Consider the following 25,731-nt stretch of genomic DNA (forward strand, 5'->3'; position numbering starts at 1 on the left):
CCCATTTACTATTGAACAACACGTTATTTTTTTCTTATTTTTAAATACATATCTTTATTATTAGAAAGGCTTATATTCCCCTGAAAGGGAACATGGAAAATTGCTAACTTGGAATACTTGCAAATGATAGGGTTCAAATTACAGTTTTCATCATTTCCCAGTGGTACTGGAAGTCAGCTGGGGATGTTCACAAGACTTTAAAAGTAACCACCTTGACTTAGTGATGCACAAAGGGTGCAAATACAAATCAGGGCACTGCAATGTCCACTCCAAAACAAATGTCTGCCACATATTGTTACTTTACTACTTCATTACGAAGAGCGGAGGAAGGAAGACAGTTTGTGTGAAGTAAACCTTCTGTTTTACACTATCTCTTGAAGACTTGTGCATGCCTGTTCTCTGTCCACATTCCCACAGAAATACTTGCTATTGGCCAGTTCAATGGAATTCTTTATTCATATGCTGGCAGTTCTTTCTCTAGTTTGTATCACATATAGTGCTTTACCATCAGCCTGCAAACTTCAAGCGTGGAAGCAGAACTCCTATCACCAGGAAGGAGACATGACACTAGGGGGAGTGTTTGTTGTTCACTCCGGTTACACTTCCCCTGAACTTACATTCAAAGAAGAACCACAGCCGATATCCTGTGAAGGGTAAGAGCAGCTTGTTACAGTATGTGTTAAAGTGTCACAGCTGATATCCTGTGAGTGGTAAGAACAGTTTATTACAGTATGCATAGACGTGTCACAGCTGATATCAGGTGAGGGGTAAGAACAGTTTATTACAGCATCTATAGTGTTACAGTGAGGTCCTGTGAGGGGTAAAAATGGTGTATTTCAGTATGGATGAAAGTGACACAGCTGAGGTCCTGTGAGGGGTAAAAATGGTGTATTTCAGTATGGATGAAAGTGTCACAGCTGAGATCATATGTGTGTGTACGACTAGTTTATGACAGTATGTATAGGGGTGACACAGACATATGCTCTAAGGGGTAAGAACTTTTATTACAGTATCTATAGTGTCACAGCTGAGGTCCTGTGAGGGGTAAGAATGGTTTATTTCAGTGTGCATGAAAGTGTCACAGCTGATATTCTGTGAGGGGCAAGAATGGTTTATTTCAGTATGGATGAAAGTGTCACAGCTGAGGTCCCGTGAGGGGTAAGAATGGTTTATTTCAGTATGGATGAAAGTGTCACAGCTGAGGTCCTGTAAGGGGTAAGAATGGTTTATTTCAGTATGAATGAAAGTGTCACAGCTAAGGTCCTGTGAGGGGTAAGAATGGTTTATTTCAGTATGGATGAAAGTGTCACAGCTAAGGTCCTGTGAGGGGTAAGAATGGTTTATTTCAGTATGGATGAAAGTGTCACAGCTGAGGTCCTGTGAGGGGTAAGAATGGTTTATTTCAGTATGGATGAAAGTGTCACAGCTTAGGTCCTGTGAGGGGTAAGAATGGTTTATTTCAGTATGGATGAAAGTGTCACAGCTGAGGTCCTGTGAGGGGTAAGAATGGTTTATTTCAGTATGGATGAAAGTGTCACAGCTGAGGTCCTGTGAGGGGTAAGAATGGTTTATTTCAGTATGGATGAAAGTGTTACAGCTAAGGTCCTGTGAGGGGTAAGAATGGTTTATTTCAGTATGGATGAAAGTGTCACAGCTGAGGTCCTGTCAGGGGTAAGAATGGTTTATTTCAGTATGGATGAAAGTGTCACAGCTGAGGTCCTGTCAGGGGTAAGAATGGTTTATTTCAGTATGGATGAAAGTGTCACAGCTGAGGTCCTGTGAGGGGTAAGAATGGTTTATTTCAGTATGGATGAAAGTGTCACAGCTGAGGTCCCGTGAGGGGTAAGAATGGTTTATTTCAGTATGGATGAAAGTGTCACAGCTGAGGTCCTGTGAGGGGTAAGAATGGTTTATTTCAGTATGGATGAAAGTGTCACAGCTAAGGTCCTGTGAGGGGTAAGAATGGTTTATTTCAGTATGGATGAAAGTGTCACAGCTGAGGTCCTGTGAGGGGTAAGAATGGTTTATTTCAGTATGGATGAAAGTGTCACAGCTGAGGTCCTGTGAGGGGTAAGAATGGTTTATTTCAGTATGGATGAAAGTATCACAGCTAAGGTCCTGTGAGGGGTAAGAATGGTTTATTTCAGTATGGATGAAAGTGTCACAGCTGAGGTCCTGTGAGGGGTAGGTAAGAATGGTATATTTCAGTGTGCATGAAAGTGTCACAGCTGAGATCATAAGTGTGAAGGACTAGTTTATGACAGTATGTATAGAAGTGACACAGGCATATGCTGTAAGGGGTAAGAACATTTTATTACAGTATCTATAGTGTTACAGCTGAGATCCTGTGAGGGGTAAGAATGATTTATTATTTTAGTATGTATGAAAGTGTCCAGCTGAGGTCCTGTAAGGGGTAAGAATGGTTTATTTCAGTATGGATGAAAGTGTCACAGCTAAGGTCCTGTGAGGGGTAAGAATGGTTTATTTCAGTATGGATGAAAGTGTCACAGCTGAGGTCCTGTGAGGGGTAAGAATGGTTTATTTCAGTATGGATGAAAGTGTCACAGCTAAGGTCCTGTGAGGGGTAAGAATGGTTTATTTCAGTATGGATAAAAGTGTCACAGCTGAGGTCCTGTGAGGGGTAAGAATGGTTTATTTCAGTATGAATGAAAGTGTCACAGCTAAGGTCCTGTGAGGGGTAAGAATGGTTTATTTCAGTATGGATGAAAGTGTCACAGCTAAGGTCCTGTGAGGGGTAAGAATGGTTTATTTCAGTATGGATGAAAGTGTCACAGCTGAGGTCCTGTGAGGGGTAAGAATGGTTTATTTCAGTATGGATGAAAGTGTCACAGCTGAGGTCCTGTGAGGGGTAAGAATGGTTTATTTCAGTATGGATGAAAGTGTCACAGCTGAGGTCCGGTGAGGGGTAAGAATGGTTTATTTCAGTATGGATGAAAGTGTCACAGCTGAGGTCCTGTGAGGGGTAAGAATGGTTTATTTCAGTATGGATGAAAGTGTCACAGCTAAGGTCATGTAAGGGGTAAGAATGGTTTATTTCAGTATGGATGAAAGTGTCACAGCTGAGGTCCTGTGAGGGGTAAGAATGGTTTATTTCAGTATGGATGAAAGTGTCACAGCTAAGGTCCTGTGAGGGGTAAGAATGGTTTATTTCAGTATGGATGAAAGTGTCACAGCTGAGGTCCTGTGAGGGGTAAGAATGGTTTATTTCAGTATGGATGAAAGTGTCACAGCTGAGGTCCTGTGAGGGGTAAGAATGGTTTATTTCAGTATGGATGAAAGTGTCACAGCTAAGGTCCTGTGAGGGGTAAGAATGGTTTATTTCAGTATGGATGAAAGTGTCACAGCTGAGGTCCTGTGAGGGGTAAGAATGGTTTATTTCAGTATGGATGAAAGTGTCACAGCTGAGGTCCTGTGAGGGGTAAGAATGGTTTATTTCAGTATGGATGAAAGTGTCACAGCTGAGGTCCTGTGAGGGGTAAGAATGGTTTATTTCAGTATGGATAAAAGTGTCACAGCTGAGGTCCTGTGAGGGGTAAGAATGGTTTATTTCAGTATGGATGAAAGTGTCACAGCTGAGGTCCTGTGAGGGGTAAGAATGGTTTATTTCAGTATGGATGAAAGTGTCACAGCTAAGGTCCTGTGAGGGGTAAGAATGGTTTATTTCAGTATGGATGAAAGTGTCACAGCTGAGGTCCTGTGAGGGGTAAGAATGGTTTATTTCAGTATGGATGAAAGTGTCACAGCTGAGGTCCTGTGAGGGGTAAGAATGGTTTATTTCAGTATGGATGAAAGTGTCACAGCTGAGGTCCTGTGAGGGGTAAGAATGGTTTATTTCAGTATGGATGAAAGTGTCACAGCTGAGGTCATGTAAGGGGTAAGAATGGTTTATTTCAGTATGGATGAAAGTGTCACAGCTAAGGTCATGTAAGGGGTAAGAATGGTTTATTTCAGTATGGATGAAAGTGTCACAGCTGAGGTCCTGTGAGGGGTAAGAATGGTTTATTTCAGTATGGATGAAAGTGTCACAGCTAAGGTCCTGTGAGGGGTAAGAATGGTTTATTTCAGTATGGATGAAAGTGTCACAGCTGAGGTCCTGTGAGGGGTAAGAATGGTTTATTTCAGTATGGATGAAAGTGTCACAGCTGAGGTCCTGTGAGGGGTAAGAATGGTTTATTTCAGTATGGATGAAAGTGTCACAGCTAAGGTCATGTAAGGGGTAAGAATGGTTTATTTCAGTATGGATGAAAGTGTCACAGCTGAGGTCCTGTGAGGGGTAAGAATGGTTTATTTCAGTATGGATGAAAGTATCACAGCTAAGGTCCTGTGAGGGGTAAGAATGGTTTATTTCAGTATGGATGAAAGTGTCACAGCTGAGGTCCTGTGAGGGGTAAGAATGGTTTATTTCAGTATGGATGAAAGTGTCACAGCTGAGGTCCTGTGAGGGGTAAGAATGGTTTATTTCAGTATGGATGAAAGTGTCACAGCTGAGGTCCCGTGAGGGGTAAGAATGGTTTATTTCAGTATGGATGAAAGTGTCACAGCTGAGGTCCTGTGAGGGGTAAGAATGGTTTATTTCAGTATTGATGAAAGTGTCACAGCTAAGGTCCTGTGAGGGGTAAGAATGGTTTATTTCAGTATGGATGAAAGTGTCACAGCTGAGGTCCTGTGAGGGGTAAGAATGGTTTATTTCAGTGTGCATGAAAGTGTCACAGCTGAGATCATAAGTGTGAAGGACTAGTTTATGACAGTATGTATAGAAGTGACACAGGCATATGCTGTAAGGGGTAAGAACATTTTATCACAGTATCTATAGTGTTACAGCTGAGATCCTGTGAGGGGTAAGAATGATTTAATATTTTAGTATGTATGAAAGTGTCCAGCTGAGGTCCTGTGGGGGGCAAGGATGGTTTATTGCAGTATGTATGAAAGTGTCACAGCTGAGATCATATGTGTGAACGACTGTTGTAACAGTATGTATAGAAGTGTCACAGTACATCTCTTGTGAGGGGTCAGAACAACGTACTGCAGTACGTAAAGAAGTGTCAGACATGATATCATGTGAGTGTAAGACCAGTTTATTACAGATTTTTTTTTAATAAAGTGCATTATTAATCAAACCCATTACACATGAAAACACATTAAAAACAAATACAATAAAAACAGCACAGTAAAGCAACTGGTGCATTGGTGTAAAAGGTTTTTCATGTCAGGTCTACAGAATATTCCTGAAGATGTTAAGTGTGTCGCCAGGGACCAATAGCTAGCTAATTCAGTTCATAAATACATTTCAGTCTTGCTCGGCATAAGCCTTTACTTTTGCCACAAGTTACTGTACTGACTACTAGGGTAGTCAGTACTGTACTGACTACCCTTATATTCAGGCGTGTGTGTCTGGGCTGAGTCCTTCCATGAGTGTTTGCCTACAAGTTCTTATTCTATTTGGAACTATGGGTCCCTCAGTAATGTTCTTCTTTCAAGGAGTAAGGCCAGACAGACCTCCTCTCCCTTCCCTTCCCTCGAAGCCTGCATTGATCCCCTTCAGTTACTCTCTTCATGGATGGATTAAGTCCAGGGTTGGCTGGTCCCTAAAATGCAGGTGCTTTAATGCTACCTTGAAATGAAATGGGTATCCATGGTCGAAATGCAGCTGAGGTTTTAAAGGTTTGTAAGAATGAATGACCTGCCAGGCATAAGATTTCTTCGCCATTGTTGCTTTATCCTCTTGTGAAGAGAGTGACCGGTTGATTCCATTGAGGCATCCTAAATTCTTTATCTCAGGTTCTATAGGTTTCCTACATGGAGAGAATGAGTTGCATGTTTTAGGTAGTCATTTATTTCTGCCTTTGAGTTCTGGGGGCCTTACTTAAGAGGCCTTGCGACAGTTTCTTGCTTCCTGTGCGTCATTTTTTGTGACGCATCAGCATCGTAAAACATGCCTCCTAGTGCGCCATATTTACAAAGTGATGCATCTAAGCAGATGCTTCACTTTGTAAACCCCTGGGCCAGGTATAATGTATGCAGGGGGGGCGTTTCCACGTAAGTAAGCCTTGTAGAACTGACGCAGATTTCACTGCAATATTTTATAGAGGGAAAATACGTCAATATCTTACGCCTGCCTCACAGCAGGCGTTAGAATGACGCAGGCCCTTTCACATGGGGCTTGCCCCATGTGAAAGGACATTTTGCTTGAGTTGTGTCACTTTTGTGACACACTCCAGCAATGCGTCACTTTTGCGCCTACAGATAGGTCAGAAATACTGACGTATCTGTAACTCCTTGTGACATGATGCGTCATGCAGTAAATATGGCGCATCATTGCTGTTGCAAGAAGGGTGCACAGAGAAGGGACACATCACTGCTTTTACGCAGCGATGCGTCACTTCTCATAAATAAGGCCCTGGGTGTTTATTTCCTGGCAGACCTGAGCTGGCACAGTTTTGTTTTCAGCCCAGCAAAATCTACGATACATTTTGAGGAACGCAATATTTATAGCTCATATGTGTTTTATTAAACCAAATCCAGGATGGAGCTGGGCCTGCGTGATATGATTTGGAAGTTAGAATGTTAACTGATAGGTCTTGGCAGGTAATAGCTCTAAGGGTTTTTGCTATCTTTTCTCCCACATTACACAAGGACACAATAATTAGTTTTTTCTTTAGTTAGGCATGGGGAGATTTAAGGCTATATGTATCAAGCCTTTTGTGAATCGCAAAGGCCGAAATTTGCAGAATTTCGGCCTTTGCGAATCGCAAACGGACTTTTTTCATGTTTTGGGATGTATGAAACATTCCCAAAATAAGGAATTGCAAACTTGTGGGATTCCTTACTTTACCATAGCATTTAGGGAATCGCAATTTTGCGATTCCCTAGATGCTATGTATGTAGCATTTTTGGCTTGCGAATTTTGGTTAAGAATTTGCAAATTACCACCAACTTGTAGTTGATGGTAACTTGCGAATTCTTCCAAAAATGCACAATTTGGCTTTTTAAAGGTGGCATGTGATGCACACACATGCCCATAGGGCATGTATGTGTGCCATATGCACACACATGTTCTTTTCAGGGGTGCAGCAGGGTGTCTTTGAGACACCCCTGCACCCTTGCAATAATTCTCAAATTGCGATTAGAAAATTGCGAATTCTCAATTTGAGAATAATTTTGCATTCATTCCTATGGGGCTCCTGGCCCATAGGAATGCATTGGAAATTATTCCTTAATTGCAAATCCGCAAAATGCGAATCTGCAAATAAGGAAGCTTAAGGAATCGCAAATCAAAAGCGATTTTTTTCATACATACCATTTTGCAATTCCTAAATAGCGATTCCTTAAAATTCGCTATTTAGGAAATGCAAAATAATTTGATGATACATATGGCCCTAAGTGATTTGCCCGGAATCCCAGGATGTTGAGCGTCATTGCAGAGACTCGAACCCAGTTGCCCAGAGTTGAGCTCGACTGTCCTAGTCATTAGGCCACAACATCTCCCCAGTTCTATACTGAGAATAGCTGTTTAGTTTTTCAAGGGCAAGTTTTCCTTTCTATGGTTACTGCATGCGCTGAGATCTTGTTTTTACAGAACTGTCTTAACATTTTGCAGTGCCATTCCCACTTAGTAAACTGATTGTGTTCTGTAAGCTGCTCCTATTCTAGAATCTCTTTGTGTACTTGCCCAAGTTGTTCCGGGAGCTTCCCTTGCCACCTAAGTCACCTCAAGTAGTCTGCAGTGGTGTTGGCAATGACGATATTGGCCCAATGGTGTATGCATGGGGAAAGATTTTGCGTTATTATCTAGACCTTATGGTCACTATCGTCATGTTCAGTTCAACGGAAAACGCTGGTCCAGAAATCCTGGTGTTGGATATGGGACTTTGGGACTTCAGAGGAACAGAGCGCAAGGCTATGGACCTTACAGCATCGTTTTAGCAAATGGGAGTAGGGGTGTAAGCATATGCTCTTCCCTGCAATTGGTCTGTTTTTGCATTAGGTTCATGCCTTTAGTTTTTTAACACAACACAGTAGTCCAGTTGGGATTTAGTGAAAGAAGATATTTTATTTCCTTGTGTCCATTCTCAAAACCATTTCACTCTTTTTTTTAACATGTTTAATGGCAGGATGTTTAAGAAAAGGGAACAGCCGACACGTGTTTCGCCCTATATGGCAGGTTGAGCCAGGGCTTTCTCAAGGCTAGTTTGTAATGTTCAGATGTCATACAATCTATGGGAAGTATGTTTCATTCCAGATTCCTTCCTTGTTGTATGAGAGAATATTTACAATTCAAGGTGACAAGGTTTTAGTCCCAGGATAAATCCATCTTGCGCGGTGGTGTTATGATTTGATCCCAAAAATGCTCCCAACAAAAATTTGTCTAAAAGAAATCTACTGGGCAATGGTTTCGCAAGATGAGTGTATGCACTATGACCTGACTTCCCTCTCGGGGCTTTTTCTCCAGATTAAACCACGCCCAAGTATTGAGCTATACTGGGATATCAGCGAGAAGACCCTGGACCGTACACTTTAATTTCAATTTAGATCAATATCTCTGCTCCTAAAGTGTTTTACATCTAAATAGTCCACTACTAGGGATAACAAATGTCACATATGCACCACACAAGTGGAATCATTCACACATGTTTTTTGTTTGCCCTGCTTATGTCGGCCCACGGAAAACCTGGCTAGTTCAGCATTGCAAGAACCTGGGTACAAGATCACATAAAACAGCCCTGGGTATCCTCGGCACTGATCCAGGTGTGTAATTCCGGTGGCTAAATTTCTGAGGTGCATGGGGCTAATACGTGCCAAACATATCAGGGTTGGATAAAGTACAGGACGAAATGCCCCACTATTGCGTAGGACTGAGCTCACCGAACCCCGTGGGGTCTTTCATTCCTGCCAATGTGCCAGAGACTGTTTTATATGTGCTGTTTTAATAGTGTTTTTAACTCGGTTTCATCATTCTATGTGTAACACAATGACGGTCCTGATTCCTTATCTGCACAAATGTTTTAACTTCTCGTAATTTTGATTGTCTTATTCTTTTATCTGTAATGCTTTTATGACTTATAGAGTCCAATAAAGCTTTTCCTGAATTTAATTATGTTCTCATTAGGTTTCACCAATTAAACAGATGTTATTAGATAGTGTGCATCATTCTAAGTCACCAGTTTAGTTATTGCTTCATCTAGAAGCTTCATTGCAACCGTCTTAGCTCTGGTGTTTGGATTGATGTACCCATTAAGTTAAAAAAGTGGTTGTTTTTTCCCTGCTCCTAATTCTCTATTTTAAAAGCCTGTACCCAGTTCTGTGTAACATTGATTTGCTCAACCTTAATTTTGCGAAGGCTGAGATATATATTGTGAGGACCCCTTTGGGTTGGCCTTTAGAGTTTGTGCTCTGTGCATGCTTCTAATATTCTATGTACCCTTTCCGTGGCACCGACTGTCCAGCCCAAGTTTCCTGCAAAAGCATGATTTGGAATTATTTTACGTGTTGCACAACCACGGGATTGGGGACGTTTTTGGGGAAGCCTGATATGTTCCAAGAGCAGATAAGTATTGGAGTTGGTTGTGAGCTGAGTGTGGTCATGGCTCCTGATGCCCAGTCACATACGTTGCCGCCCCTTGATCATAGATCCCTGTTTCCTAGAAGGACTTGGGGGGCCGAGAGCGGTCATGTTTTCAGGAGCAGACGTTACAGTAGCTGTAGAAGTGTCACAGGTGATATCCTGTGAGGGGTAAGAACAGTGCATTACAGTATGTATAGAAGTGTCACAGGTGATATCCTGTGAGGGGTAAGAACAGTGCATTACAGTATGTATAGAAGTGTCACAGGTGATATCCTGTGAGGGGTAAGAACAGTGCATTACAGTATGTATAGAAGTGTCACAGGTGATATCCTTTGAGTGGTAAGAATAGTTTATTACTGTATGTATAGAAGTGTCACAGGTGATATCCTGTGAGGGGTAAGAACAGTGCATTACAGTATGTATAGAAGTGTCACAGGTGATATCCTGTGAGGGGTAAGAACAGTGCATTACAATATGTATAGAAGTGTCATAGCTGATATCCTGTGAGGGGTAAGAACAGTGCATTACAATATGTATAGAAGTGTCACAGCTGATATCCTTTGAGTGGTAAGAATAGTTTATTACTGTATGTATAGAAATGTCACAGCTGATATCCTTTGAGTGGTAAGAATAGTTTATTACTGTTTGTATAGAAGTGTCACAGGTGATATCCTGTGAGGGGTAATAACAGTGCATTACAGTATGTATAGAAGTGTCACAGCTGATATCCTGTGAGGGGTAAGAACAGTGCATTACAGTATGTATAGAAGTGTCACAGCTGATATCCTGTGATGGGTAAGAACAGTGCATTACAGTATGTATAGAAGTGTCACAGGTGATATCCTGTGAGGGGTAATAACAGTGCATTACAGTATGTATAGAAATTTCACAGCTGATATCCTGTGAGGGGTAAGAACAGTGCATTACAGTATGTATAGCAGTGTCACAGCTGATATCCTGTGATGGGTAAGAACAGTGCATTACAGTATGTATAGAAGTGTCACAGCTGATATCCTGTGATGGGTAAGAACAGTGCATTACAGTATGTATAGAAGAGTCACAGGTGATATCCTGTGAGGGGTAATAACAGTGCATTACAGTATGTATAGAAATTTCACAGCTTATATCCTGTGAGGGGTAAGAACAGTGCATTACAATATGTACAGAAGTGTCACAGCTGATATCCTGTGAGGGGTAAGAACAGTGCATTACAGTATGTATAGAAGTGTCACAGCTGATATCCTGTGATGGGTAAGAACAGTGCATTACAGTATGTATAGAAGAGTCATAGCTGATATCCTGTGAGTGGTAAGAACAGTTCATTACAGATTGTGTAGTGGTGTCACAGCTAATATCCTGTGAGGGGTAAGAACAGTTCATTACAGATTGTATAGTGGTGTCACAGCTAATATCCTGTGAGGGGTAAGAAAAGACTATGTCAATATGTATAGAAGTGTCAAATCAGATATCCTGTAAACGTTAAGAACAGTTTATTATGAGAAAAAGCTGTTACAATGTGGCCAATTCTACGCAATGCATTTACAACACAGCTCTTACCACACAACTACCATAACTGTGCATAGCCTTTACCACACATGATTTCACAATGAACATGCCTTTACCATGCGTGCTTTTACTACAAATTATGTTGCAAAGGTATGAAGGGTACATTCTTATGCCGGTAAATGGATATGCGTTGTAAAGAAATATGCACGGCGTGAGTAAGCATGTCTACCTGAACACTAGAGGCCCTCTGCAGGAAAGACGTCATTCTTGGAGCCTTTGTTCTGCTTTTCCGCTTCCATTTAAAAACAAAAAAAAGACCTGCATGTCAGAGGAACTTCCTACTCCCTCGTCCCCCCTTTACAAGCCAAAAGCAAACATGGGGTTCTAGGGCTGAGGGCTGGGTGCGGGATGGTTACAGAGCGGGAGGAGAGGAATTGAGTGATGTTTAAGGCTTAGGGGCAGAAAGACTTTGAATCTTGAGGCTGGGGAGTGGCTGCAATGGGTGCTGGTATTAGGGTTGAGGGCTGGGATTGGAGCATTTTAAGTGTTTGGTGCATCAGAGAGGCTACCCTTACCACACATAACCTTTACCACACATATGCCCGTACCACTCATGCCTTTACAAAGAAGGCTGTTGTAAAGGCAAGCATGGTAAAGGTATATTCGTTCTTAAAACATGTGTGGTAAAGAGATCATTACAGTATCAATAGAAGTGTCACAACTGATACTCTGTGAGGAGTAAGAACACTTTATTACAGTGTGTATAAAAGTGTCACGGCTGATATCCTATAAAGAGTAAGGACACTTTATTACAGAAAGTATAGAAGTGTCACAGCTGATACCCTGTGAGCGGTAAGAACCGTTTATTACAGTGTATATAGACGTGTCACAGCTGATACCCTGTGAGCGGTAAGAACCGTTTATTACAGTGTATATAGACGTGTCACAGCTGATACCCTGTGAGCGGTAAGAACCGTTTATTACAGTGTATATAGACGTGTCACAGCTGATACCCTGTGAGCGGTAAGAACCGTTTATTACAGTGTGTATAGACGTGCCACAGATGATACCCTGTGAGGGGTAAGAACCGTTTATTACAGTGTCTATAGAAGTCTCACAGCTGATATCCTATGAGGAGTAAGAAGGCCAATTACAGTAGTTTTGAAGTGACACAGCTGATAACCTGTGAGGGGTGGGAATGGCCTATTATCTAGTGATGACACAGCTGAAAACTGATTTCCTGTGAGTGAAAGAACAGTCTCTTACAGAATGTACAGAAGAGCCACATGTGATAATACATGGTATGTATTAGAGTCTTACAGAAGATATCGCCTAAAGGGTAAAACCAGTTTCTTACAGTTCATATTGAAGTGTCACAGTACATATCCTGTCAGGGTAGGAACAGCATTCAAGTATGGCATGCTGATAATTTTATTAATAGTATAATATCACCAGAGAGTAGAATAGTGCATTAGAGGTTTATCGAGTCTTTTACAGGATGAATATAGGTCTTGGCGTTGACAACTTTGAATCATCAGAACTGTGGGTTACTCTTTGTGTAGAAGGCTGAACTACTCAAAGGTCATACAAGAGAGTCCCTCAAGAGGACTTGAGAATACCTGACATCCGGGTCACGGCAGAGAAACAGAGGGCATCATCAGTACTGAAAGGGGTGTGAGGAGAAGCAGGAGAGAGCCTCACACATCAGACTAAAGGCCCAGGCACTAAGTTACAGAGGGGAATGGCAAAATATCCCTGGTTAGGACATTCACAGGGATAGAGAGTGAATCTACATCATGAAAGTCATTTTGGGGGAGCCAGAGGTCACAGTTGTGTTTCCCAACTTGCCGCTTGCGACCATGGCCCTGCATTTGCAACCCCTGGAGTTAGAGGATGCAACATCAGTGCCAGAAACACAGGGACACCTCGTCCCTATGGACATCGCTTTGGGCTCCAATCTCCTTGTTTTTTGTCTTTTATTACACTAATAGTGAATAACAGTATATTATTCACTATTAGTATAAAATAAATGGCACACAATCAGCTAGAATATAACTGTCCCTGGCAGCTGAGGTAAGAAAAAATCTTTAAATGTATGTTGTATGTATGTGTGCAGGTGTGAGTATAATGGTTTGAAAGAGAGTGTGTGATTGTGTGAATGTATGATTGTGGTGTTAATATGTAAACATCGGTGTGTGAGTAAACGCATAGGTCAAATAGGGTGTGATGTCACTACCACTTCCCCCACGTTTCGGTGGATTGAAGTTCATGAACTACAATCGGAGCAGATGTTGTGGTATCCTGGATCCAAGCCCAACAAGCTCTAGAAATGACCACACAGACACGGCGTACCAGGGTGTTGAAAATGGCTCAGGGCATGTGCGCCCGGCCCCTTTTATTTGCAGGGTCACCTGACTGGTGACGCCTGTAATGGTTGGGTGTTAATGTAAGTGTTATACAGGGTGAAACACTAGAACGTGTCCAGCCAGACAACACATCCCTAACAAACTTTAATAAAAAGAAGCAAACAAAAGTCCAACCTGTAAGAAAACAAATAAACAATACACAACACCAAGAGAGTCTCTTCAGCGCATCAACCGGGCAGGGCTGAAGCCTTGCACCTCATGCTCAGGATGCTTTAGTCCACCATGGCGATGTAGTTCAGACCGGCCTTGTATCACAATGTCAATATTAGGTGCATCTGGAGCGGTGGTGGAGTACATTTTGGAGATGTCGCAGGTGCTCAGGTTCTGGTGAATGACAAACCCTACAGCTGTTGGGGATGATCTTGGTGTATTAGGCCTTTCCTTGGAGGCGATGTGCTTGATGGTCTTTCCAGCTCCTGACAGCCAAGCAACTTCAGACTTGCCTCTTTTGCCTGGACGCCTCTCTCATGGGAGTCTTCTGGAGGGACTTCCTGTTGGACTGCAATGGAACCGTGTGGACTGTGCGTGCTCTGTGTAGGCCGCACAAAGGTGTCACTGAGGAACTGCCAACAGGACCGCAGCCAAGTCGCACATGTAGCCGCAGAGGGTGGTGTCTCAGTCTAGATGTTCTTGCCCTCAAGACTCAGGTTCTGCGCCTGCCTCTGATGGTCTTTGGGTGACCAGTCTTCAACTGTGACCTCCATGCTTCCTGTGCCTGTCGTGGACATGCTGCTGACACATGTCTTCTATTCGGATTCCCCTCTTACAGGAACTCAGTCGAGGCCCTTGCCTCTTGATTGCCACGTGACCATCTGGGCTGTGCGGGCCTTTCGGAGGCTGTGTGAGGGGTCGCTGCAGAACTCCCAACAGGGCCATGGCCAGGCCTTGTGTAACCCCAAGGGTGGATATTCCAATGGTCGGGTATGCTCTACTTCGGCAGGCTTCAGATTGCAGGGGCACACAGAAGGTTCCTACATTCTCGTCCTTCTCCCTGTGCTGGTGGCATTTTGGCTTCCAAGCGCCAACTAAGCATCCTAGCCTAATAGTGTAATGGTGTTGCAGACAGGATTGTTTTTATGCAGGAAGGGGCATCTTCCTGCACAAAAACAATCCTGAGCGGTGTTTTCCTCTTTCTACATGCGCTTCAGACAGCAGCACACATAGAAAAAAAAGTAACAAGGAGAAATAAACATATTTCTCCTCATTACGCCTCCCCAGGGGAGGCATATCTTTTTGGTGCATTCCCTGGTTTACAAGTTTTTGTACATTTGAAGATGCATCAAAACCATGAGAGTTGTGTGGGAACACCCATGCAACACCCATGCAAATGCCTCTCTGGTGCAGAGTAAGGAAACGCTGCCATTTGCACTCCGTTGCTCTACTCGAGATTCATGAAGCCCCTCAGGGCCATGCAGGGTGGACTTGCGTGGCTTCATGAATTACATTTTTTGTTGTATCGCTCTTGCACCATGCTACATGGTGCAAGAGCGACCTAACGGGACTCATAAATATGCTCCAGAGATTCTGCCAGAGCATTACTGAATCAAGAGCGATGGTGAAGGACTGAATGATGCCAAAGCTTTACAAGAGGTCTCTGATGATAAGATGTCTTTGGGGTCATCAAGCCAGTATCTACCAGTCACAGGTGTGCAGACGGTAACAAGAAAAATAATAAATTCAAAATATAGAATTACCAAAATATCGAAGTCAAAATATAGAATGGACAAAATATCGAATTGACCGAATATAGTGGTGAAAAATATCGAACTGAAGGTAAGTAATTTAATATCGAATAGTAATTTTTACCCCTCCACTATCCAACGCTTTCCCTACTGTTGCACTCTCTGGAGTGGGAATAGGCATTTTCATCCCTACGCTATCCAACGCTTTCCCTATGGTTGCACTCTCTGGATTGTGAATAGTCATTTTTACCCCTACACTATCCAGCGCTTTCCCTACTGTTGCACTCTCTGGAGTGGGAATAGTAATTTGTACCCCTACGCTATCCAACGCTTTCCCTACTGTTGCACTTACTGGAGTGGGAATAGTAATTTTCACCTCTACGCTATCCAGCGCTTTCCCTACTGTTGCACTCTCTGGATTGTGAATAGTAATTTTTACCCCTACGCTATCCAACGCTTTCCCTACTGTTGCACTTACTGGAGTGGGAATAGTAATTTTTACCCCTACGCTATCCAACGCTTTCCCTACGATTGCACTTACTGGAGTGGGAATAGTAATTTTCACCCCTACGCTATCCAGCGCTTTCCCTACTGTTGCACTCTCTGGATTGTGAATAGTAATTTTTACCCCTACGCTATCCAACGCTTTCCCTACTGTTGCACTCTCTGGAGTGGGAATAGTAATTTTTACCCCTACGCTATCCAACGCTTTCCCTACTGTTGCACTTACTGGAGTGGGAATAGTAATTTTCACCCCTACGCTATCCAGCGCTTTCCCTACTGTTGCACTCTCTGGATTGTGAATAGTCATTTTTACACCTACGCTATCCAACGCTTTCCCTACTGTTGCACTCACTGGAGTGGTAAAAGTAAATGTTATATTTTCTATTTCATTACATTTAAATTACTTTTAAGACATTTAAAAAAATTCGTTATTTTGACTAACTATGGGCCATATTATCAAGACTCGGCGATAAAATTATCGCCGCCTTATCGGCAGGAAACTGCAGATAAAGTGGCGATAATGGGCTTGATAATATGCTCTATGGAATTCCAATCGAAGCCCATGTTAGATGTCCTTCACATTTAACATGGGCTTAGATTTGGAATTGCATAGAGCATATTATCAAGCCCATTATAGCCATTTTATCAGCAGTTTCTTGCTGTTCAAGCGGCGATAATTTTATCGCCGAGTCTTGATAATATGCCCCGAAATTTTTTTAAACTATATTTTTGATTTGATATTTTTGTACTTACCTGTTTGTAGATAGGAATTCGATATTTTTGCCTTCTATAGTTTTTTTATTGATATTTTGGTAATTCTATATTTGTGAATTCGATATTATGTCAGTGATCTGTGCAGACACCTCTATGCTTTCTCAGTCCGGTGGGAAAACAAAGCAGCGAACAAAGCGGCACATTTACTAAGAAGTGTGACAAAGCAGAGTGGCAAGCTGCGTTGTATCACTTGCAGAGAGCAGACCTGTGCCACATCTTCAAAGAAATGTTTCAGTTCTGCCCCCCGTGCTACTGCACTTTGGGTTGCCTAGCCCCAACACAGGCACCCGAGCATAGAGTAGAGTCGGGCTAACCCAGAAGGGTAAGTGTTTCGAGGAGGCTGAGTTGAAGAGTTTGGAGTCATTGACAGAGGAACGAAGCCTACACCCTGACCAGTTTTTGACATAGGAGGCTGTGGCGAGAATATTACGAAATAAATGGAGCACCAACTCATAAACCTCAAACTCATCAGGGGTTAAAATTCCTATTCACTATGGGAAATTGACATAAAGAGATCCCGTGGTACTGTAAGGCCATCTTGATGCTGACTGGAGGACAACTGAATGAGGTAAGGGAGTCATGAAGGTTGCACTTGGGAAGTGAACTAATCTGTGCAGAGTGTAGAATCTTGTTTTAATATGCTTGCAAGGTAAGAAGAAATGCTAAACTTAATGTACTCAGTTTAAATGTTGTCATAGAACCTCCCATCGCAGAGCATCAGCTGAATGCTAGGGACAGACACAGTGAAAGGTCCCAGATGCAACTACCAGGGTGCAATGGTCCGGAGTGCCCATTATCAGACACTTCTGTTCGATCATCACAGACATCTTGGGTAGGACGCTGGACAGAACAGGACTGTCCACCCCTATCACCAGCACAACGCTACTTTCAGTGGCCTCGCATTATTCACAAGGCAGTGTTAAGCCACTTAATGCTGCCTTGTAAATAAGGCTCCCTTTCACGCTGTATTTAGAGTGAAAAGGGAGGGCAATGGGTGTTGCGGTGGGCGTTCCACTGCAACATCCATTGATTTTGATGCTGCTCCCTATTCACAAGGGCAGTGTAAATAGGAGGCAGCGCCAACATTAAGACCAGGAAATTCCTGGTCTTAAACAGGCGAAATGAGGAGAAATGCATTATTTTTCCTCGTTTTTACTTTTTCCATGTGTGCTGCCTTGTGCAGCACACGAGGACGGAAACCAGCAATCACTGGTGATAGGTAAGATATCAAAATCAAGATGGGGGAGAATGAACCACTAGTAACTACGTTTCCAGGGGTTTTGTTCTCTTACTAAAAAACCCTCATACATGCACGTAGTTGGTAGGCGGTATATCTTTGTTCCCCGTCAATTACGATGCATCATCATCGGGTCTTTCTTTGTTGTATGCTCACCTCCATCCGGAGGTAACCACTGGATACGTAGTAGTGTCCAGATATAGTGTGTTCAAGTGCTCAAAAAAAGAAGAATGTGAATAAAAAATCTCTGGGTCATCTCAAGTCAATCGATTTTTTACAAAAAAGATGATTCAGGATCAGTAAAAATGTTGTTGTGTAGTTTGGTGGATCTCTAAAGTAGGTCTCTCCCTCAACCAGGTCTATGCTAAACATGCTATGCTTCTGGGATTAATCTCAATTAAGAGGCTATCAAATATTTGTATACAGCCAAGGGAGAACTTATATTCAATTTCCCAACTTGTCAGGATCTGGAAGAAGAAGGCAGTGATTTGGCCAAACAATTTGCATTACACTATTACAACAGTACAGTGTGTTTATGTTCTAACCAAAAGAAAGCCTTTGAAATGTTCACCCACACCTGTTGATTTTGTCAATACCTGTTTTAACAGCTCAATATCTACTTCATGGGCATGATCTGTGTCTGCAATGTTTGGAGAAGGCGTGTCATTATCATAAGTGGTAACTACAAACATTGTCCGTTTCCATTCTTCCTTTAGGTTCCATGTCCGCTTTTACCGGGATATGCTTGCTATGGTTTTTGCAATAGAAGAAATTAACCATAATCCAGATCTTTTACCAAACATCACCCTTGGGTTCTGGATCTTTGATTCCTGCCTTTCACAAATCAAAGCTATTGGAGGGATCCTGGAACTGCTCTCCATGAGCCAGAGGCCAATTCCTGGTTACATGTGCAATGTCCGTGCAATGCCAACCGGAGTGGTGGGAGAAATTATGTCATCTATATCTGTTCCACTGGCTAGGATTTTAGGGCTCTTCCATTTCCCACAGGTAAATGATATGTACACACTGAAATGAAGAGTATAGGTTGATAAATGTGCAGATGGATTTATGAAATATAGGATGGAATAGAGAGATACATTAGGATGTGAACTGGTGCCTATATCTTGTAAAATTGCACTAGTGAACTCAGAACTTAATAATCCATTGACATATTGCAGTCTTGCTTTAATTTAGATAGTAGCTATAATAATGATAGATAAAGAAATAAAGAGGTATAGAGATGCACACAGAAAGAGAAAGAACAAGATAAAGATAGCATGAGAGAGATTTTGTGAGCAACAGACTCACTGAGATATCAAGAGAAAGAAAGAGAGTGAGACATTGAGAGTGAGTTATACTGGTAGAGATAGTTATAGACGAGAGAAGCAAGAGGCATGGAGAAACTGTTAACCAGAAAGGTACTTCCTGTACTGATAATCCAGACCTTTTCTCGAGGCACAGAGAAAGATGTTCAGCCTTGGCCCTGCAGCCATAATTTGTTGGGAGAGGTGGAGGTGTATCAAACAAGCGCGGTCAAGTATCGACCAGTAGTTAGACATCGGAGATATTAGCACTAGAACTACTAGGGTAGATCACCTCCTTGGAACTCTCTCTGATCATTCACCACTGCTACTGGAATAGACATTTGAGGTCCAGACTGAACTTTTGCAATTTGCTGTATCTGGGAGTTTCACAATTCAGATTTCTTAGACCCCAGAGAGTGCAGAATGCAGAAGTTCGTCTTCGGCTTAACCTCCCAAGGCAATCGCCTATGGGTCAAGCTGTCACTAAATTGCACTTCCTGCCTCTGGGTAAGAGAGTGTAATTTAAGCTATGTGCTACTGCCACTGAATCTGGAATGGCAAAAGGCCTTGTTATCTGCACTCGCTTGTTGAAACTTATCCACCCGGCGGAAGCCTTAGGTCTACAGGGGCTTCTTTTGCCATTATTCCTACTGTGAAAAGAGCATGCATGGGAGGATGCACTTTTTGCAGCACTTTTGTGCCACCAGAACTTCACTTTTTTGATGTTCCTATGCCGCTTTGTACCACAGCATATTTACAATGCCAGTAAAGCCATGGCCTTGTAAATGTATGCCCCTTTAACACAGAGCACTTTGAGAAAGGGGAGTTCTGTGGATGTTGCTGTGGGTGTTCCCATGCAACACCCATGGACTTTGAAGCATTTCCAGATTTATGAGGAATCGTGAAACTTGGGAATGCATCAGGATCGAACGCCGCCCCAGGGGTGGCGTTAGAGAGGCACAACGAGGAGAAATGTTTTCATTACCACTTCTTTTCTCCATTTTCTATGTCCAATACAGAATGCAGCACACATAGAAAGAGGAAATCACCAAATCTGATTAATTTTGTGTAGAAAGGTGTCCCTTATTGCACAAAATCAATCAGCCCCACAACACAGGCACCCTTTTACCATGGAGCAAGAGTGCCAGCGTTGGCACATGACAACCCATTGTACTCTTGTGCAGGGAAAAAGGACAGAAATGTTCGGTACATTATAGATATGAGGCATTCCTGCCCTTTTGTTCTGACACAGGGTAGCACATCAGGATTCTTTGCGGTGCAGCCCTGCGTCAAAACCTCATAAATGAGGCCCAAGGGGCCTCATTTATGAAAAGTGACGCATCGCTGCGTGAAAACAGCGATGCGTCCCTTTTCACTGCATCCTCCTTGCGACACCAATGATGCGTCATATTTAATGTATGACGCATCATGTCGCAAGGAGTTACAGATATGTCAGTATTTCTGACGTATCTGTATGCGTAAAAGTCACGCATTGCTGGGGTGTGTCACAAAAGTGACGCAACTCCAGCAATGCGTCCTTTCACATGGGGAAAGCCCCATGCGAAAGGGCTTGCATCAGTCTTACGCCTGCTGTGAGGCAGGCGCAAGATTTTGAAGTGATGCAGGGAAATCTCATCGATTTATGGTATAATGTAGCGCAGGGGTTTACAAAGTGACGCATCTGCTTAGATGCGTCACTTTGTAAATAGTGCACAACGGGAGGCATGTTTTACGCCGCCGATGCGACACAAAAAGTGACGCATCGGAAGCGCAAAACTGACGCAAAGCCTCATAAATGAGGCCCTTAGTTTGTTAGCCTCCAATATAAGGCGCACCCTGCCTCTGGCACTTAGACAGGAAAGCACTAAATTAGCCTAAATTAGCCATTCTAAACACATTCAAAACGTGGTCATTCAGACAGACTTAAAGGCTCATTTTTGAGCGTGTCTCACAGGTTTCATATCTGAGAGTGAAATCTTAGCGTTGTGACACTTACGTTGAAGTTACCAGGTGCTTTATATATCATTTTAATTTATATCATCATTAGGTAATAAACAAAGGAGACTTTTCATAGAGACTTCCGTAAGGTTTACTCGAAGACAATGTATGTAGTGATGAAATAAAAACAGAAATCGTTGTTTATTTTTAACTTGCAATCAGTGACCTTTTGTGACTATTTTAACTTGTTATCAGGGATGCTTCAATGATCAAACAAAAATGAATGGCGTGCCCAATTAGCCACACTTGAGAATGGCATCCAAGCATTAGAAATAGCTGATTGTGCATCTGGTGACACAAAGATACTGGCAGATATTAAGTGTAAGTTAACAATTTACAACGCAGCAGCTACGAGAGAAACTCATTATTTAAGCAAAGAGACTCGACTGCTTCTTAAACCCTGGGCCAGCGCATATATCACACAGCTTGTCATGACCATAGTAAGACTCACATCAATGCTGACGAGATTGCACAAACACTGCTAGAATTGCATAGCAGTTTGTGCAATAAACAAACATGTGATTTATTTTGGGGCACATTCTAGAACAAGTCAAATATACAAGGCGCTACAGACCATATTTACAAGGCGCTACAGACCACATTTACAAGATTCAAAAGCCTCAATCACAAGGCGCTATTTACAAAGATTCAAAAGCCTTAATCACAAGGCGCTATCTACAAAGTTTCAAAAGCCTTAATCACAAGGCGCTATCTACAAAGTTTCAAAAGCCTTAATCACAAGGCGCTATATACAAGGAGCTAAGCAAATTATCCACAAGCCTTACACATAAGGCGCTATTTACAAGATTTTCAGCAAGTTATATCACAGGATACATTTCACACTTCACAGCATAAGCAAATGCAGCAAGCCATTTGATAAGCAATGTACAAGCCTTTTTCATACACAGTCACCCTTCAAGCCTGACAGTTCAAACACCAAGATGAAAAGCATTTCTCCTACACTGCATAAGTCAGATGCCATGATGTACTGCAATCTCCTTACACTCCAACTGTTCAAGCCAATAGGTCAGGGACCACACCTCACCATGCAATTCACAAACTGTTCACAGATGTCAAATTTGAAAGGGTTTTAAGTCCAAATACATGTCGGGCCCCTCCCTCTGCGCTTTATTCGAAACTGTCGACTACGCCAAATGTTCTGCCTGGTTTTTCTGATTAGATAGGACCAGCTCATCAGAGCATCACTAACTCAGCCAGAACGTTACCACCTCCCCCTCCCTAGGGCCTATTTACAAGGTTTTCAACCTATATCTACCACCTAAGGACAGGGAATTCCTAAGATACATACCCAGACCTCTTATAATATCAGCAATCGGCGGCCTCGCGGTCCCATACGAACCCAGACCTCTCTACCCAGACGGCAGTATCAGAATTGGCGGCCTCGCGGTCCCATGCGAACCCCGACCTCTCTACCCAGACGGCAGTAACAGAATCGGCGGCCTCGCGGTCCCATACGAACCCAGACCTCTCTACCCAGACGGCAGTATATCCTATGATTACCATTACATAAAGGGATCAGTCTCACTATTCATCAGGGGTATAGTACTACAATATTCTGGATCACACAATAGTTGCCAAATTAGATGATGTACAACTTATCCTTCAATCCAAGATCTCCTCTCTCCCTTATTCAGTTATCACTTACCTGATCAGGGGTAGCATCTGTTCACAGTAACATCTGACTAGAAGAACAGGTTACCTTTTCATACAAGAATAAGAAGCACACTGGTTCACTATGCAAAGGTTATCATCAAATACAAGTTCTCCTCCACCCCCTTGCTCAGTTACCATTCACATGGACGGGAGATGCATCCGTTCACCTGACTGCACCTGACTAGAAGAAAGGTTAGCTTCATTAATAATAATAACCTCTGCACAATGGTTCACTAAGAACTGGGGTATCTTTATTACACAACAATAGCAACACATAATAGACACATACACAGATCTGCAGGGTCTCTGTAAAGACCACATCCACATCTTACTAACAGGGACTGTAAAGAGACTGCACACCGCTGAAAGGAAAAGGATTAGTAATACAAGGTTAATGTTTCATGGGCACTAACATAACAGGACAGATATCACCTGATTAGTATGGAGTCTTGTTCTAGCTGTCATCTGGATTCCTCCCTCGTCTGTGATTCTCCTCTGCACTCTTGGACATGCATCTGCGCTGATCACTCTGCACTGGACACCTCTCCCCCACGAACTGTCTCCGCCTTCCAGCTTCAGTCTAATTGTTTCTGCCGCTCTGATAACCGTTCGCTCCACTAGCTTCTGCATTCTGTCTGATTATCTCTGTTCAAATGTCCAATTCACTCCAGCTGCTCTCACAGATTAGTATAACTTCAGTCTATTCCAAAAGGCATCACTTCAGACTCCAGCTGACCACAACTCCTCCTGATAAGTAACTACTTCTGACTGCTGTCTTCAGCTCCAAACATTGCTTCATCTCTCTCTGTTCAGAACACCATCTACTCACTACTGCTTCTAGTTTCTCTCTCTCTGGCTCCAGCTCACTGGCTGTCTGTCTTCCCTCTGTTCCAAGCATCCACTGTCTCTTCTCCCCTGCTCCATCTCCTCTCCTTCTGCACTCTAACGCTCTCCGTTCCAATCATCGACTGCACTCCTTCCAACCCAAAATCCTTCTCCCTGACTCCGCCTCTGCACTTCACTAATATGGAATGCTGTCTCCTCATGGAAAGTTCCAGCCATCAGCCTGCCGCCCACCAAATTCTTGCACCTCCCCGTACCAAGGACACATCCCCAGCCGGCCAGCCCGATGTTGTGTCCTCGGCACGAAGAAAAATACAATCCTTCGACAAGGGCCGGCCTGAACCGGTTCTCTCCAAGCGAACAACACCTCATAACTAAAACATTACCTTTACCCTGCAAACATCTCAGTCTGCAGGGACAGAAAGCAAAATGGAGTCTCTCTAGTTCTGGGCCTTGTAGGCCTGAGAAGGATGAAATAACACTTAGCTCTATCAGAGTACCTACACAAACCATACCAATATGTAATATAAAGTCAAGACAACAGGATCCACCCTCTACTATAGGTAGAATCATGAAAGGACACATAATTATGTCAAAGCCAATAGGCAATAGATGGATTAGAGTCAACAATAAGGGATCTATCACTCATATTAAGCAGCTATCCTCTAGTTTATGCTTCTAGGTATGGCAAAAAGGCCTTAAAAGGACCAACACAAGGCAAGAATAGAGATTCAGGATGGTAGCAAGCTTAAAGTCACCATCACTCATAAATAGAGCCCAAAAATCGAGCAGAACACACCACCACCAATAACGCGACCAATACCACCACCATCAATACCGAATAGGACACTTTACAATGCAAACATTTTCAATGCATGCATTTATAACACAGTTTTTACATCGCAACATCCTTTACAACACATGATTTTACAACGCAAACCATCACAACGCATTTATAGAAACTAAATTTCATGACAACGCATACCACTACAACGCATAATACTTTTGGGGTAACAGTGGGGTAAGTTTTGGAAAGTGTAGTGCTAAAAATGACTATTTCCACTCCAGTGAGTGCAACAGTAGTGTAAGTGTTGTATAGTGTAGTGTATTATTTCCATGTACCCCCAAACCCATACCCACCCTAAAATGTGGAAAAAAAACATTGCTTACCTTATAATGTGTTGTAATGGCATGCATTGTCATTGTATGCATTGTAATGGCATGTGTTGTAGTGACATGCGATGTAATGCCTGTGTTATAATTGCATACACTGTAAATGCAGTCACGTTGTAATGACTGCGTTATAAAGGTATTGCATTGTGATGACTGTGTTGTAATGGTTGTTTCCCTCAATACCACCACGACCAATACCACCACCACTACCACCACCAACAATACCACCACTAATACCACCACCAATACCACCTCCACCACCAATACCAACCCAACACTACCACCATCAAATACACCACCTCTACAAACACTAATACTACAGCCAACACCACCACCAATACCACCACCAATACCACCACTACTACCTCCACCAATACTACCATCACCACCAATACCACCACCACTAATCCAATACCACTACCACCAATACCAATGCCACTGTCAATATAAATACCACCACCATCAATACCACCACTACAACCACCACTACTACCACCACCAATACCACCACTAATACCACCACCAATACCACATCCACCACCAATACCACTACCACCACCACCAATACCACCACCACCAATACCACAACTACCACCAATACCACCACCACCAGTACCACCACTACCACCATCAAATACACCACCTCCACAACCGCCAATATCACCACCAATACCACCACCAACATCAATACCACCATCACCACCACCAATACCACCACCACTACCTCCACCAATACCACCATCACCACCAATACCACTACCACCAGTTCAATACCACTACCACCAATACCAATATCACCGTCAATATAAATACCACCACAATCAATACTGCCACTACCAATACCAATGCCACCCATATTTTCAGCACCAATACCACCACCAGAACCCCCACCACTAATACCACCACCACCAATACCAATCCCACCACCACTAATACCACCACCACCAATACCACCACCAATACCACCACCAATACCACCACCACCACCAATACCACCACCACTAATACCACCACCAACCCTAATACC

At 42.8% G+C, this 25,731-nt stretch overlaps 1 protein-coding gene across 1 annotated transcript in view; it reads left to right on the forward strand.

The window, feature by feature from the left end:
• Positions 1 to 561: 561 nt before the first annotated feature.
• LOC144774126 (extracellular calcium-sensing receptor-like) overlaps positions 562 to 25,731 on the forward strand; it is a 76,361-nt gene continuing 51,191 nt past the window's right edge. Inside the window, exons 1-2 of the mRNA XM_078659150.1 lie at positions 562 to 653; positions 18,429 to 18,720. Of these exons, the coding sequence (XP_078515276.1) occupies positions 562 to 653; positions 18,429 to 18,720 (384 nt within the window). The remainder of the gene's footprint in view (positions 654 to 18,428; positions 18,721 to 25,731) is intronic.

The sequence above is a fragment of the Lissotriton helveticus genome, chromosome 8 (assembly GCF_964261635.1).
Source record: "Lissotriton helveticus chromosome 8, aLisHel1.1, whole genome shotgun sequence".
Classification (NCBI taxonomy): Eukaryota; Metazoa; Chordata; class Amphibia; order Caudata; family Salamandridae; genus Lissotriton; species Lissotriton helveticus.